This window comes from Acinonyx jubatus, chromosome C1 (assembly GCF_027475565.1).
Source record: "Acinonyx jubatus isolate Ajub_Pintada_27869175 chromosome C1, VMU_Ajub_asm_v1.0, whole genome shotgun sequence".
Classification (NCBI taxonomy): Eukaryota; Metazoa; Chordata; class Mammalia; order Carnivora; family Felidae; genus Acinonyx; species Acinonyx jubatus.
Genome location: NC_069381.1, coordinates 72,101,802 through 72,116,333, shown reverse-complemented (window position 1 = coordinate 72,116,333; position 14,532 = coordinate 72,101,802). Strand labels below are relative to the sequence as shown.

Sequence of the window (14,532 nt, the reverse complement as noted above, 5' to 3'; positions counted from 1 at the left end):
ATAAGAACACATTCTCTTTACTGAAATGTGTTCTTAACAGATCCAGTTCTGATTATGCATTAAATTGTGCCAATTAAACAATCTTAAAAGCATTGTTTAGCAAATTGAACTTGCTCCAGATGTTTTAGAACCTTAACGAAATACATACCAGAGAAATATGGTAATCCTTTTCAAGGATTTCAAGGACTAGTTGTTCTTAAATTTAAAAGAAATCATTCAGTAGTGTTTAATAACCACCCCCCCCCACACCAAACCTCCAAAATAAACCATTAAGATACAATATTGAAATCACTCCATTTCTGTTGGAAAACAAGGTAAACATGGTAGATTAACTGCATTTCTGTTTATGGAAACATTCAGAAATATTATATTTTTCACAAAAGAGGCTTATACCCTAGAGCTCTTTTAAAACCAACAGTTTAAAACAAATTTTAATTTTATTCTTTGGCTATTAAATTATACCTAATAAATGAGTCACTGATATCAATTCACAATAAATTTATTTTACATAAAAGAAAAAGCTTGCCATTAATGAAAAAATTCAGTAGAAAACAGTTCTTCTGCTTTAAGTTGGAGCTCAAAAGTAGAAGCTGCTTATTAGTGAAACTCAGTAGAAAGGGAATTTTGTAAGAAAACATTCTTGGCATGAAAGCACTAACATAAATTCTGTAATGAAATATTTACCATGCAATTTCACTGGCAGAAAGTCTGGTTTCTGATGGCTGGTATTTCTTTTCAGTCTCCTAAGACCATTAACATAGAAGATACTTAAACCTGCTTTATTCAGAGTTAATTATATATAAATACTGGTGTCATGATGGGTAATCTTTCCATAGTCCACCTATTTAATTGAGCAGTTCTAAGTAGGTAATTGGCACCCTGCCCTTCTGATTTCCCCTTTCCCCCATTAGCCAGTCTGAATCCATTCCAACGACACTGAACACAGTGATCACCTACAAAATAAAATAGTTCCAGTTATTAACTATGTTAGAAAATAAACATTTGTAACTTGTTTAAGCTATTCATTATCAAAGTTCTTTAAACATTATTAATTTTGCTGAAAGATAAAGGATTTTATTAGAGGCAGTTTTAGAAATTTTCTAGTTATTTAGCAGTTAAAAACTTTAAATCTGTGCTATTCTATTAAAGAATAGTAGTTAAAATTTTTATAAAATGTTGATATAACCATCTTAAATCTATGAAAGCATTCATGATAAACTATTTCCCAAGACGTAATAAAGAATTTGCATTTTATTATAATACTAGAAGGTATGTCAATCTATGATACAGTTTTCTTCTTAAACCCATATATTACTCACCTCATCTGCCAGAAGTGATAATTCACTACTGTTGGCAGCATCATAATCATACAGAACCCTGGCCTTCCTGCTGCCACTGCACTCCTTAAGGTCAATGAGGTTGGAAGGGGAGGTGATTACCAGACCACTTGTTGAAGTCAAGGCAGAAGAACCAATCACATTTGATGAAGCAGATGGTGCAGGTGCCACAGAAGTCTGATTGTTGTTACAATAATTGGATGGAAAACTGTTGGAAAAAAATGGCCAATTATCAATTTCCAAGTAACTATAGCTTCTGAATACCGCCACTTGGTGGCAGTGTTTACTTTCTACCAACTTCCACTTTGGCTAAAGATTTACAGATGTGATATTTTAATAGCAAAGTACCCTAACTAACTTATGCCTCTTAGGCCATAGAGAGGAAGACATAGAATCTGAAGCAGGCTCCAGGCTCTGAACTGTCAGCACAGAGCCTGATGTGGAACCTGAACTCATGAACCGCGAGATCATGACCTGAGCCAAAGTTGGACGCTTAACCGACTGAGCCACCCAAGCGCCCCATGCAGGTGGTTTTCAAATATAAGTACTTGGAAGTTTTTTTTCAAAGCTGTCTTTACAATTATAAACTTGAAGTTTAAAAACAAAATACCCCCCCCAAAAACATGCTATTTCCAGAAAAAAATGAGTTTATCCTTAAAACACTTCCAAAAAACTTCTACTAGTATGTTTTATTAATCTTTTCTTGCCTTTATGAATTGTTAAATAAAAATATCAATGAATAACACTTCTATACTAGATACCACCACAAGAGTGAAGTCTTCTCAAGTTAATTCTTTGAGAAATATTTGAATAACCAAACTCTCTTTATAAAACTGATCCAATCACACTTTCCTATTCGTTCAAATGACAAATATTTATGGAAAATCTACATGTCCAACATCACTACCACAAGCTAAAGACACAAGGATGAAACAATACCCTTCCTTTATGGACATATACACAAGGGAAGGACATGGACATACAAATACTATGTTATGAGTAATAATTACCATAATGAAGACTCGATGGGAGAATAGGGCAAATTTCACAAGCTCGTTCTGTCTTGTATTTTTTGTAGGGGAAAAATAGTAAAGTTTTATTAGAAACTAGTGAAATCTAGGGATGCCTTGGGGGCTCAGTTGGTTAAGCGTCCAACTCCAGCTCAGGTATAGATCTCACGGTTCGTGAGTTCAAGCCCCGTGTTGGGCTCTGTGCTGACAGCTCAGAGCCTGGAGCCTGCTTCAGATTCTGAGTCTCCCTCTCTCTCTGCCCCTCCCCTGCTCACACTCTTGTCTCTCTCTCGAAAAAATAAAACATTAAAAAAAAATTTTTTTTTAAAAAGAAGTTAGTGAAATTTCTGTGACAAATGTGCTTGTAAATATTTTAAAGATAATTAAAATTTTCCATTTAGTGTAAAGCTACTGTTTCTCCAATACTACATGGAAAAGAGCATCAAATGGCTGGCCTATATTCATTCTCATCCAGCCATTTCTAAGGTTGAAAATTTCCTATGAAAATTCATATTTAAATTTTAATAAATATAAAAGGTCTCATCTGGTAAGATGGGTGAAATTCATCCCTAAATAAAACACAACTTCCTTCTTCTCTTTATGACCACTGTGCCATCTGGAAATCAGTCAGCCAACAACACAATTCTCGTTAGTCTCATAACCTCTTCTCTAAACCTTCCTTCACCCTCTTATGCTTGTGTTTATTTTTCATACTTATTGAGTCTACAAGTGGATGGAGTAGGAGTTGTATGGTCCTCATTACCATTTCTACACTCTTCTAACCAATCTCGCCCAAATCTTGGAATTTCAGGTTATTTGACTCTTTACTACTCATCATCTCTTGTTGCCATCATCTATGGATGTTTCATTCCCTTCTCCATTTCTACAAGATTTTAGTTCCTGGCTCACAGATACTGTATCTCACCTGGTGATTATAATATCCACAGAGACAATTCTTCCAACACTTTGCCTTTTCAGATCCATGGTATCTTCTCTTTCTGTACCTGATCCTGTAGTTCAGCCACCCATTTCTACTGCCTCATCTAGACCTCATTAATTCCAAAAACTATAACCCTTGCAATAATAATTTCCAACATCCCATTGTCTGACCATCATCCTTTTTTTTTCCCCAGTACTCTCCAACAAGTCTATAGTGGATCTATGGTCCTACTAATACGTCCTTCATGGCCATGGTAATTACTATAATCACTCCCTTGCATATGTCTTCATCTCCTATATTCCTCACTTTAAATTACTCATTTGGTAAAAATCTATGAACCTACTCAGTATCCATGTTATTTACTGTTGAGAGGAGAAAAGTACAAAACCATGTTGTCTGGCCTTGCCCTCAATTTATGAGTAGGAACCTCAAGTGGGTCCACAATGCTGCTTAGCAATTACTATACATTTCTCTAAGTCCATTCACTTTCCATTCTTCTAATATTTCATACACTTTCATCCATCCTCAAAATTCTAGCAATTTCTCCTCTAACCTTATACTCGGTTGATGAGCTGTTTCCTTTCTCACAGAGAGGAAAAAGAACAATCAGGACACATCTACGTGTTTGTGGTCATCTCTCCTCTTACTACAGATGAGCTGTCTATGCTTCTATGGCTAATTTCTCCACCTGTGCACAAAATCTCATTTTTACCTCTCAAGGATATCACGCTAGCAATTCTTCCTTTTCCCATGCTATCTTATTTCTCTATGTGCTGTATCATTCTCATCAGCTTGCAAACATGCTCTGATTTCTCCTATCTTAAAAACAAAAATCTGCGAGACCCACTTTCTCCTCCAGCTACTACTTCATTTTTCTGTTCCTCTTTACACTAGAACTCCTTTGAAAGATTTATCTAAACTTACCATCATAGTCCCTCCTCTTCTGTTCTCTTACACTATAGACATGATCTGGCCCTATTGTTCTACCAAAACTACTCTTGTCAAGGTCAGCAAGGACTTCAATGTTCTAATCCAATGGTCTATTGACATTCCTCACTTCACTTGACATATCTAGTGATCACAGTGGATCCTTTCCCTCCACTTTCCTGTACCTTCCTCACTTGACTTCCAGGCCACACTCTTGGTTTATATCTTACCTTACTGTTCATTCCTTACCACCACTTCCTTAGCTGTGCTGGAGTACTTCAGGGTTTCGCCCTTAGCCCTCTTCTTTTCTCTGCCTATATTTACTACCTTTCATCTAGTCTGAGACTTAAACATCCCTGATATGCTGACCACTCTCTAACTTGTATCTCTAATTTAGCTCCCAAACTCCAGACCTGCATATCCTAAGACTGGGCATCTCCACTTAGATGTTTAATAGACATTTCAAACTTCATTATGTCTAAAATTGGGCTTCTGGTGTAAAACTGGGGTGATCTACCACCCCAACCTCCTCCTCCTGTGACATTCCCCATTTTAATTAACTACAGCTCCCTTCTTTCAGTTGCACAGGCCAAACACCTGCAATAATTCTTAACTCTTCTGAGCCCTATGTAAATGAAGTCTGTCAGCAAATCCTGCTGGTTCTACCTCTAAAATGTACCCAGGGTTTGATCATTTCTACCACATCTATCACATTCACCATGATCCAAGCCACCATCATCTCCTGACTGGATAGGCTAAAAGTTTGCAATCAGCTCCAAACAGTTCTGTGTGCTTCCACTCATGCCCTCTAGCATTTATCTTTAACAGAGCAGCAAGAATAGTCCTATTAGATGCTAGTTGAATCTTTCACTCTTCAGGGCAAAACCCTCAAAGGCTTCTCACCTCTGAATAAAGGCCAAAGCCCCATGTGTCCCAGCTTCCCGTTTTCGTTTTCTCCCGTTTTCTCGATTCATCTCCAGCCGAGCCCTCCTCACTGTTGCTTGAACATTACAGCTATGTTCCTGCTTTAGGGTTTTGTACTTGCTGGAGCAATTTTTCTCAGATGCCTGCATGGTTTGCTTCCTCTCATCTTTTAGGTCTGTCTTCTCTAACTAGTGCAAACCTTTACCCCTAACCAAGGCACTTCTCCACTTATTTTTCTTCACAGCATTTATCACCCTCTAATGTAGTATGTAATTCACAGCCATATCGATTTTCTACTTCCCTCTGCCCCCAAATAGATGTAGGTTCAACGAAGACAGGGATTTGCTCTGTTTTGTTTACGCTGTATCCTTCTTCATGCCTGGAATAGTGCATTTTTAAAAATTAAAAGCAAATGTTTCTCTGATAGATAATAGGGTTTTAATGACAAAAAGAACTAATTTCTAATTCAGGTTTTACTATAAAGTTAGGAACACATTTCTTAGCATCTCTTGCTCAGTGAACTCAGTTCCTCAGCAGTGGTTAAATATACACATTTCTGAAGATTAAAAACAAAAAAAAACCTCTCTTTCCCCACATAAGTGTGTTTATACACACGTGTTTTTAAAGCCTCTAACTATGGAATTTTACTTTCAAATTTACTAGTATAATTAACCTTTGTTCACCACTGACCTCTACCTATGTCACTTTGGGGGAATTAATGGTAAAAAGAAAAACACCCAACACCCATCCCTCCAACCAAACAACAACAAAAACCCTGAAAGACCATTTTTACCTTCTAAGAACTTTTATTGATATTTTAAAAACTATAGACTTTCTGCTACTGTAGCTTGATGTATTAAAACCTTCTAATTATTTAAAAGTAAAATACATTTGCTAGCCTTGTGACTAGTGCTTCTGTTTCCTCATCTGTAAAATGTGGATAATGGTACCCACCCTCACAGGTATGAGGACTGTAACATTACATATGAGGTGTCTAGAGGAGTGCCTGGGGACAACTAGAGCCTTTCCTAAATGACTACTGTTTTCAGTTACTACTACTGCTACTAACACTGCTCTTATAACCTGGTTCTACTTCTCAGAAATAGCTTCTGAATTAGCATGGAATTGGATGATTTGTCAAGTTCTGCAACTGAATACTTCTATACACTCTTAAAAAGCATAACCTGCAACATTAAAGACTTTAAACTCTCTCCTCCTCCCCCACTCTCTATCACTGGTCCTTACCAGTAATCTAATTCTTTGAGGGCAGGCTTTCTTCTCCAGAACAGCAGCACTCAGTTCACGGTAATGTCTGAGCTTACCCTAAAGTGCAATAACTAGCATTTTGTTTGGATGGAAGAGTTCCAAGCATTTGTATGGCTTTAAGCAGAGTGCAAGTATAGATGGTAACAACAGCAACCCCTCTGCTGTATCAGGACACAGTGAAAAGAAAGTACTAAGGCTTCTTGGGCTTAAAATAGTTGTAACGATGTGGGGATAAAGTGGTGTTCTGCTTTCAGGTATTTAACACCACTAACAAAACTTTAAATATACAGAAGTGTAAATCTTCTGTAAATCCTATTGGAATAACCAATGGTATCAGACCACGATTCATTTTTAAGATCTAAAATTGGTTTTGTGGATGTGCCTAATATTGTTCTAAGCCCAGTTTTAAATGATTATGCAGAAAAGAATATTGAATCCACTTAAAAAAAACCCCACCTTATTCCTTAAAATTATCTTCTCTTGATATTTTTCCTTCAAATATTATGTATCACCCACTCCCTGCTTTAATGGTTTCTCATTATATAAATCTTAAACTCCTTACTATTACTTACTTTACAGGACATTGGTGACATGACCCTGCTTCACTCATCTAGCCTCATCTACCATCCCATTCCTTAACTCAAACACCATGTACACTCTAGCCAGAACGAACTACTGTCAGTTCCCTGAACTTGCCACACTACTCTTTTTCCCTGGCCTTTTTACATGCGTGTTCTTCCTTTGTCTGAATATTTGTTGTCCCTGCCTCTTTCTTCATCTAAATTATTTCCACTAAAATAATTTCATTTGTGAAACTTTGCTAGACCCACCTGAGTCACAGTTAGACGTCCCTTGCAGGAACCTACACTTCTACCTTTCCGCTTGCCATCTGGCCCATCCCCCAATGGCCTTTATTTCTAGCTAGACTTTAAATACCTAGGTATTTCCATCTAGACCTTGTAGACACCATGTTTGTCCTATACATCATTTTATTTCCAGTGTAACCTTACAATGTGAACTCCATAAGGGTAAGCAATTTTGCCTGTTCTGTGTGCTGATATAATCCTAGAGTACAGAACAGTGCTTGGTATATGGCAAGTGTTCAATAAATATCTGATGAATGAATGACTGAGCTATGCATGTTATACATTATCACTTTGCTTTAAAGTATATTAAAATATGATTTTTAATAACAACATCAATGGGCTTGAGGTCTTACAGACTATTCCAAAACTTTTTTTTTTTTTTTTTTTTTTTAAGCAGTGAACAAGTGAGTAATGAATAAGTATAAATTAGCTAGCTGATCTCTAAGGGCAAATTAAGTGTCAATGTAACTAGTTAATCTTCCTCAACTAATTGCAAAAAACTAATTGCACAGAAAAGTGAACTTCAAACACTTTTGGTGCCAGGAGAGTTCAAAATGTTTTTGCTACCTCACAAGTCTGACAATTACTTTCCTTAAGAAAAAAAAAATCTGATTTTAAGCAAGCTAACACAAGCCTTTAATTCTTTGAATCTTCACCTCTATCATTAGTTCATATGCAAAAATCTGAATTTCTTCTCTTATCAGGAGTTTTATGTGTGAAAAGGAAATTACCACCTTCCTAGTTGTTTCTGGAGGTCTAACATGTACTGGTAACATTGTGCATAATAAGTCATCTGGGCTTCCACAAAGTCATTCAGACAGCGGAGATGATGGGCCTGTAAAGGAAAGTTTCAGTTACTTCTCAGTTCTATAATCTACTTAAAAGTGTTAAATTCCAAGGGGCAAGAAAGCACGACATATACTCATGGCAAAACACCAATAACTAGCATTCTACTACAAGGCTTATTGAGACTGACCTTGGTCAGCAGTGTAAGAACAAAACGTGTTAGCCAATAAAGGCCAACAAATGATAGTGGGAGAACTAGGTGATGAAGTATAAACAAAAATTTAAAATATTTCTCCATGTATCTTGGAAAGTGCCACAATTTAAATTTTCCTTGATAAGTGACTGAAAAAGAAGTTCAGTTTTCCCCCCTCAAAGTGCCTTAGGACCATCAAAGTCTTCTGTTTCAAACAAACTTCCAGTTAATGAACACTCACATGCGTACTGCTGATTCCCTCTAACAGAAGTCTTGTAATCTCTGCTTGACGATCAAATTCACTTTGGGTTATTCTCAATTCCTGTTCAGACTTAAATTGGAATATAGTTTTAGAATTTTGCTTAATGACTTAGTCCGTTTTATGTACATTTGTTTAGACAGTTTACAAATCTCTCAGGTAAACCCTGAATGATGAGCTGGCAATGCTCTCATTCTGCTTTGAGTTTAAACTGTTCCCTGAACTCTACACCTCAGCTTTTCTATATTACTCAATCTAGATAGAATGTATTCCTTACCATTAATTGACTCAAAAAAATCTATTAATGTCAAAGCTTAATGTCATATACATAAAAGCCTAGAAACACTACTATGGGACAGTCAATATACTGTCATGTATTTTGTCATGTCAATATAAAGGTCATAACATTTTATAAAATCTTAAGAATATTAGTTTAGAAGTATATTTGAAAAAATTCTCAATTATTACTATGGTTAATTTATTTTGAAGTTAAAGATAGACTTTAATCTCAAATGAAAAAACTTAAGAGTAAAGCCGTAAGATTTTAATCTCTCTTTTTTTTAATGTTTGTTTACTTTTGAGAGAGAGCATTTGAGGGAGGATGGGATAGAGAGGGAGACAGAGGATCAGGAGCAGGCTCTGAGCTGAGAGCGCAGAGCCTGATGTGGGACTTGAACTCATGACATCATGATCGGAGCTGAAGTCAGACGCTTAACAGACTGAGCCACTCAGGTGCCCTAGATTTTAACCTCTTATGTTTAGTTATCAAACATACTGTTTCTAGGCATATAGTTCTTAGGTTCCTTAAGAAGGAACTCTTTTTGCATAAGGGGTGACTTTTTAGTTTTCTTTCTAAACTTTGCATTTTATATGGCTTAAGCATCACTATTATCTACAAGATGTACTAGGGTTTTTCTGCAAGTTATGGGTGACCTTTAATCAGTAGTGTGCTGATAAACTAGCTGGGGTTGGGGGAGTTCTAATGTGCTGATTTTCATTGTGCAAATACTCCAACCACACATCATTTCAAGCTACCAAGGTGAAGTCACTGACCTCATGGCTGGAAAGAGGTGTATATAATAGCACTCCACTACTACTAGCTTCAACCCTCTCATACAGGTTCAGTGCTGGGACAAAATAGTTCACTAAAAAATCAACTCAATAAAAATAGTAAATACTCAATAAAAAACATCTTAAACCTTTAGCCAGAGTTGGTTGGTAGTAAGTGAGGAGGAGAAAAATAAAATCTCACATCTCACTCAAAATACTCAGCTTATCCCACACAGGGAATCATCACTGGTGAGAATATCATTAATACTGTTATGTTATACTACCTCTCCAGGATAAATAGCTCCCCCCACCTATCCAAGTAATATTTCTAAGACTGTAGTAAGTATAAAAACTAGGTCTAAACTTTTTCCTTGCACATCCCATCTTCCTCTCCGTCAACGTTTGGTGGCAATAGTTAACCTAGTGAACCAGTCAACAGTTGCTATAATCATTTTCATCCCACTGGTAACAGACCTGGCAGAGTGACTAAGAAGTGACCACTAGATTGGATTTATGGAAATGAGCTTGAATTACTCAATAATTCAAAAGTTAAAATTAAATTTTACTTGGCTGAAACCAGAATGCATGGTGCTTTGATAACAGAGCTGAAGTTACAAGTTTCATCTAGAAGCCAGTATGAAGCAGAAAAAAGTCCCAGGAGAAGGAAAGAATCAATCAATATTCTTCCTAAGTAAAGTGTTAAGGAAAACCAATCACTTCAGAGTTACATTTGCATTATTTATTGTTCTGCTTGGTTGAATACAAAACGGTTTTAAGAAGTTACCATAATAAACCCAAAATAAATGAAATTCAGAAGTAAACAAGACTACTGAAAGTACAATTTGATTTAATGGCTTTTAGTAGAAAGGGCAGAAAAGCCTACTAAATAGCAGTATTTCTATACAAGGTGTAAACAAGTAAGCTAGATAATAGATTAAGGGACTGGAAAGTCTGAGTATGAAGTGGAAGTGTTTTAGTTAAGGACACTGAGTAAAAAAAGTTATAAAATGATCTCACAAAGGATAAGAGATCAGTCTTCCGTGTTTGAGCAAAACTGAATGATTTCATTATGAAGAAAGGCACCATGTTACAAAGCCTAGGAAGTCATTCTTTGAACAATTCAGACTTTGTATTTAGAAAAGGTAAATGACAGGAAGGAAATGAATCCCATTTTTTGAACAAGTTTCAGTGTATGCCTGGGGTAGCTGCAGTCAGACGTCCCAAACCATCTCTACTGCTGACACATATAATGATCATAATAATTAATATAAAAGGCTGAGGTATCTAAAATAGGTTTGGCATCATTTACTTAGGAAGAGAATGATCCCTATTAGAAAGACAGATAAAAAGGGTTTAAAGAAAGAACTGTCTTTCTTTAAACATTTAAGGGTTTTTATTCTGTCCTCCAGAAGACCTCATTCCCTGACGAATTTTACAATTAAGACAAAGAGTTCTAGGGGAAAGACCTTTTCCTGCCAGAGTATATGACAGCATAACTTGGGTTAGGGAAGCAAGAAGAACTCTTTTAGGATGTAACTTGGAAAAAGGGCAAGAATTTGTTGATCTGTGATATCAGGACTGGGTAACTAGAAGCTAGAAATTTGGTGGTTATGCTTTTGAGGCATTTGCTGTGAAATTTTGTTCAGTGTTATTTTTTTCTATAGGCTTAAATCTTAAAACATTTGAAGATATGAAGTTTTAAAATTATATATTTTTTAAATTATAAAAATGACAGAAGTGAGTATGGAAGAAAAAAATCTCCCTAAATCCATTTTGATATATTTTCTTAAGTTACACACACACACACACACACACACACACACACACACACACACACACACTATAAATATTTGTTTCATGGGCTTCTTCCCATTGTATAGATCACATATTTCCCAAACTCACAGAGACTGCAGTATCAGAGATTTTTTGGTGTATCTGTTTGCTAACCAGAGTGGAAGAGACCCTGGTTTCATTGTTCAACTTATATTCTCTTCCATGTTACTCTGCCCTCTTTTCATGCTAGAGGTTCAGGAACAACCAGAGGCCATGGCAGAAACATAACTAAGCTGACAAATGGATTTCACAATAGAGGATGGAAGAAGTCAAGCATTTCATACTGAATTTCCAATTCATAGAGTCAAAACCCCATAACCTATTCAGGGAGCAGACTGTATAGTCAGCATTCCTACAAAGTCAAAAAATAAAAAGTTAAAGTTTGAAAAAAAAAAAAAATAGGGGCCACAGTTACCACCGGCCCTTAATCTCCAGCACTGTCCTCATCTGGAGGTCAAATTTTGGTAGGCATGAACATGAGGAGTAAATAAAAAATGCTTCTGAAGACCTTAAGTAGCATTTGAAACAAATCTGCCTAAAGTCATAATTTTATTCCTTACATTCTTGCTTATTATTTCCCAGCCTAGATAAAATGAGAAATGGAAATACAGAAAGAGGGCCTACTAGTAGCAGTAGCAGTCATGTGGGGCTTCTAAGTGACAGTCCAACACTGAGGGAGGAGACAACATACTTGAAAAACAAACAACAGATCTAATTGTTATACAGTACAATAATGTACATTTATAATAGTGACCCTAACTGTAAATGAAATTAAATACATGCTATCCTATATTTACCTAATGGAGCAGTAAAATACTATTTTAAAACTGTTTTCAACTAAAGTGACAGAAGACTTAGCTCTGGTGCTGGAGGAACAAGCTTTGGTTACCTAGGAAACTCATTTGTGTGACATATGATATATTCAATCTCTGAATATACAAGACATGGCGTAAACTATATTTTACATAATTGTCACGTAAGTAAACCAAGTATTTACACTGTTTCCTGGCAAGCACTGCAAATATTACTACTTAATGTAGCATGTATCTAGTATTTATCAGAGTGTGTGTGCACAGTACATCTCTGTAATATTCTTCTACTGCTCTGTGGAGCTACGACTAGCCAAAGAGATCTGAGCTTTCTATAATAATTTTCAGATTTTATAAGTAACAAAGATATAGTAACAAAGACTGTCACTGGCCCTATCCTATTGGCTGTTGTCCAAGAAATATTTACTGAATGAATGACAATTAAATTCTTGTTTCATAATTCTGTAGTTTAATAATTTACTTACTTTTGTCACTTCCTCTGCCCAAATCTAGCCAGCATTAAAAATTAGAGAAAAATATACAGCATGAAAGAAAGTTGGAATTTAACATTTTCTACAACTTAGTATAGAAAAATGTAATTATTTTAAATTCAAAGGGCACACTCTCCTTTTCCGGAGTCACATTAACACAATAGTGAATCAGTATAGTTTAATATACTGTGAAAGTATGCCTTCATATGTATCAATACTGTTAATTTTTGAATCTTATACTAATTTTATAAATTAATAAGAGTAATAGTTTTCCAAAACTGGGACTATTTAGCCCCTCTTAGTTGTAGTTTTCTAATCTGTAAAATGAGAGGTTTGGACTAAGTAATTTCTAATTTCTCATTTAGGTCTAAAATTCTAGAATTTTGGGAAACTAAAATAAAGCAAGGATAAATAGACAGTGAACATTGATATAGCCACTGGTGGAGCACATTATACTTGAGAAATAGTTTAAAAATACCAGAGTTAAACACATATAAGTAGATGACATCAGTAGTAACACAAATGCCTAATAAATGGAACATAGTCTTGCTAACTGTTTAGGATACTTTTACCTAAAATAAAAGAAAACCTATGATCTATAGACAATTACCAATGACTGAAATAGTCTAATACTTTCATTCACCTACAAATAGGACAATGGAAATAAATGAATGCATTCTCTTGCTATCTAAGGAAAGCCCTGATTTAGCCAGGGCTTTGGTGATCATAGTAGTTTAAACAACAAAAATGCATTTTAAATATTGTTTACATAAACTTTCCGATTACACGGACATTTTCCCCCCTTCAGCTCAATGCTAATGGAATAAAAACAGCTGACTGTGAATTTATTATAAACTGTACTACAGATTCCATGTCACTTCTATGGAAGTAATTTATCTAGCAGTATAATGCCAAACACCACATCTATAAATCTTTATTGGCTAATGTTTATGAGTTTTGGGGCTATATTCAGATTTTATGAATTTCCATTTTGTTAAAAATTAAAAATTACTAACATCTCAAAAATTTCCTCAAGCCAGACTCAACATATATAGAACAATCCTCATTCCCAATTCTTACCCAAGGCTATTAATTAATATCCTGAAGCTTTCCAAAGTAAATTAGCAATGGATAGGGAATGGGCCTTGCTACTATAAAAATACCCAAAATATCAGGGGGAGGTGGAGTGTCTTGGCCTGAAACTGAAGAAATTAATTCAATGTTGAGTTTGGGTGAAAGTTAAGGTAAACATCAAAGATACTAAGAAACAAAGGAAATCTGTATACCTTACACTTTTCTCTAAGTAAATTTTGTTAATTTTCTTTGCTAAAAGTAAAAATGCAAAGTGCCAGCCAAATTAATGTCTTAATTACTAGGTATAAAAGGCACTATATATTTATATATAAATTCATATTTTAAAACCTGAATTTGGCATAGATAATAATATTTGGCAATTAGAACACAATTTCTTTTCTTCAAGTTCCAATATTACTTCAGCTAGTATTCCCTGTGATTTTTGCTGGACTAATGAATTCATGGCTTCGACTACTTTAGACTTTTACATGCAGATAATAGCAAGAGAAGGCACTTTACTGAGGATGTAGAAAACACAGTAGGCCAACAAACCTTCAGCCATTTTACATGCAGGAAGTTGAGCATGTAAGAGAAATTTACCATAATGTTATCTCCTTCAAGGCGAGCTGAGTTTAGTTGCTTAAGTGCATAGGTAAGAGACAAAGAACACATTATACCAATGAACACAGTGAAACAAGTTACTTCTTCACAATAAAGAACACACAAACAAGTATTAAGAGAGCTGAAAAATGGTCTTCTACTGAAAA

General features: G+C 35.5%; 1 protein-coding gene across 8 annotated transcripts in view; it reads right to left on the bottom strand.

Moving 5' to 3' along the window:
- Positions 1-483: 483 nt before the first annotated feature.
- SH3GLB1 (SH3 domain containing GRB2 like, endophilin B1) overlaps positions 484-14,532 on the bottom strand; it is a 34,823-nt gene continuing 20,774 nt past the window's right edge. The window contains exons 6-11 of one of the 8 annotated variants that reach the window (XM_053214377.1): positions 14,318-14,404; positions 12,686-12,709; positions 8,491-8,580; positions 8,002-8,105; positions 1,320-1,545; positions 484-953 (exon numbers count right to left, since the gene is read on the bottom strand). In XM_053214377.1, coding sequence (XP_053070352.1) covers positions 846-953; positions 1,320-1,545; positions 8,002-8,105; positions 8,491-8,580; positions 12,686-12,709; positions 14,318-14,404 — 639 coding nt within the window. In that variant the 3' untranslated portion in view covers positions 484-845. The remainder of the gene's footprint in view (positions 954-1,319; positions 1,546-8,001; positions 8,106-8,490; positions 8,581-12,685; positions 12,710-14,317; positions 14,405-14,532) is intronic. The other 7 variants (XM_053214379.1, XM_027058684.2, XM_027058686.2 and 4 more) reach the window with 7 other exon arrangements.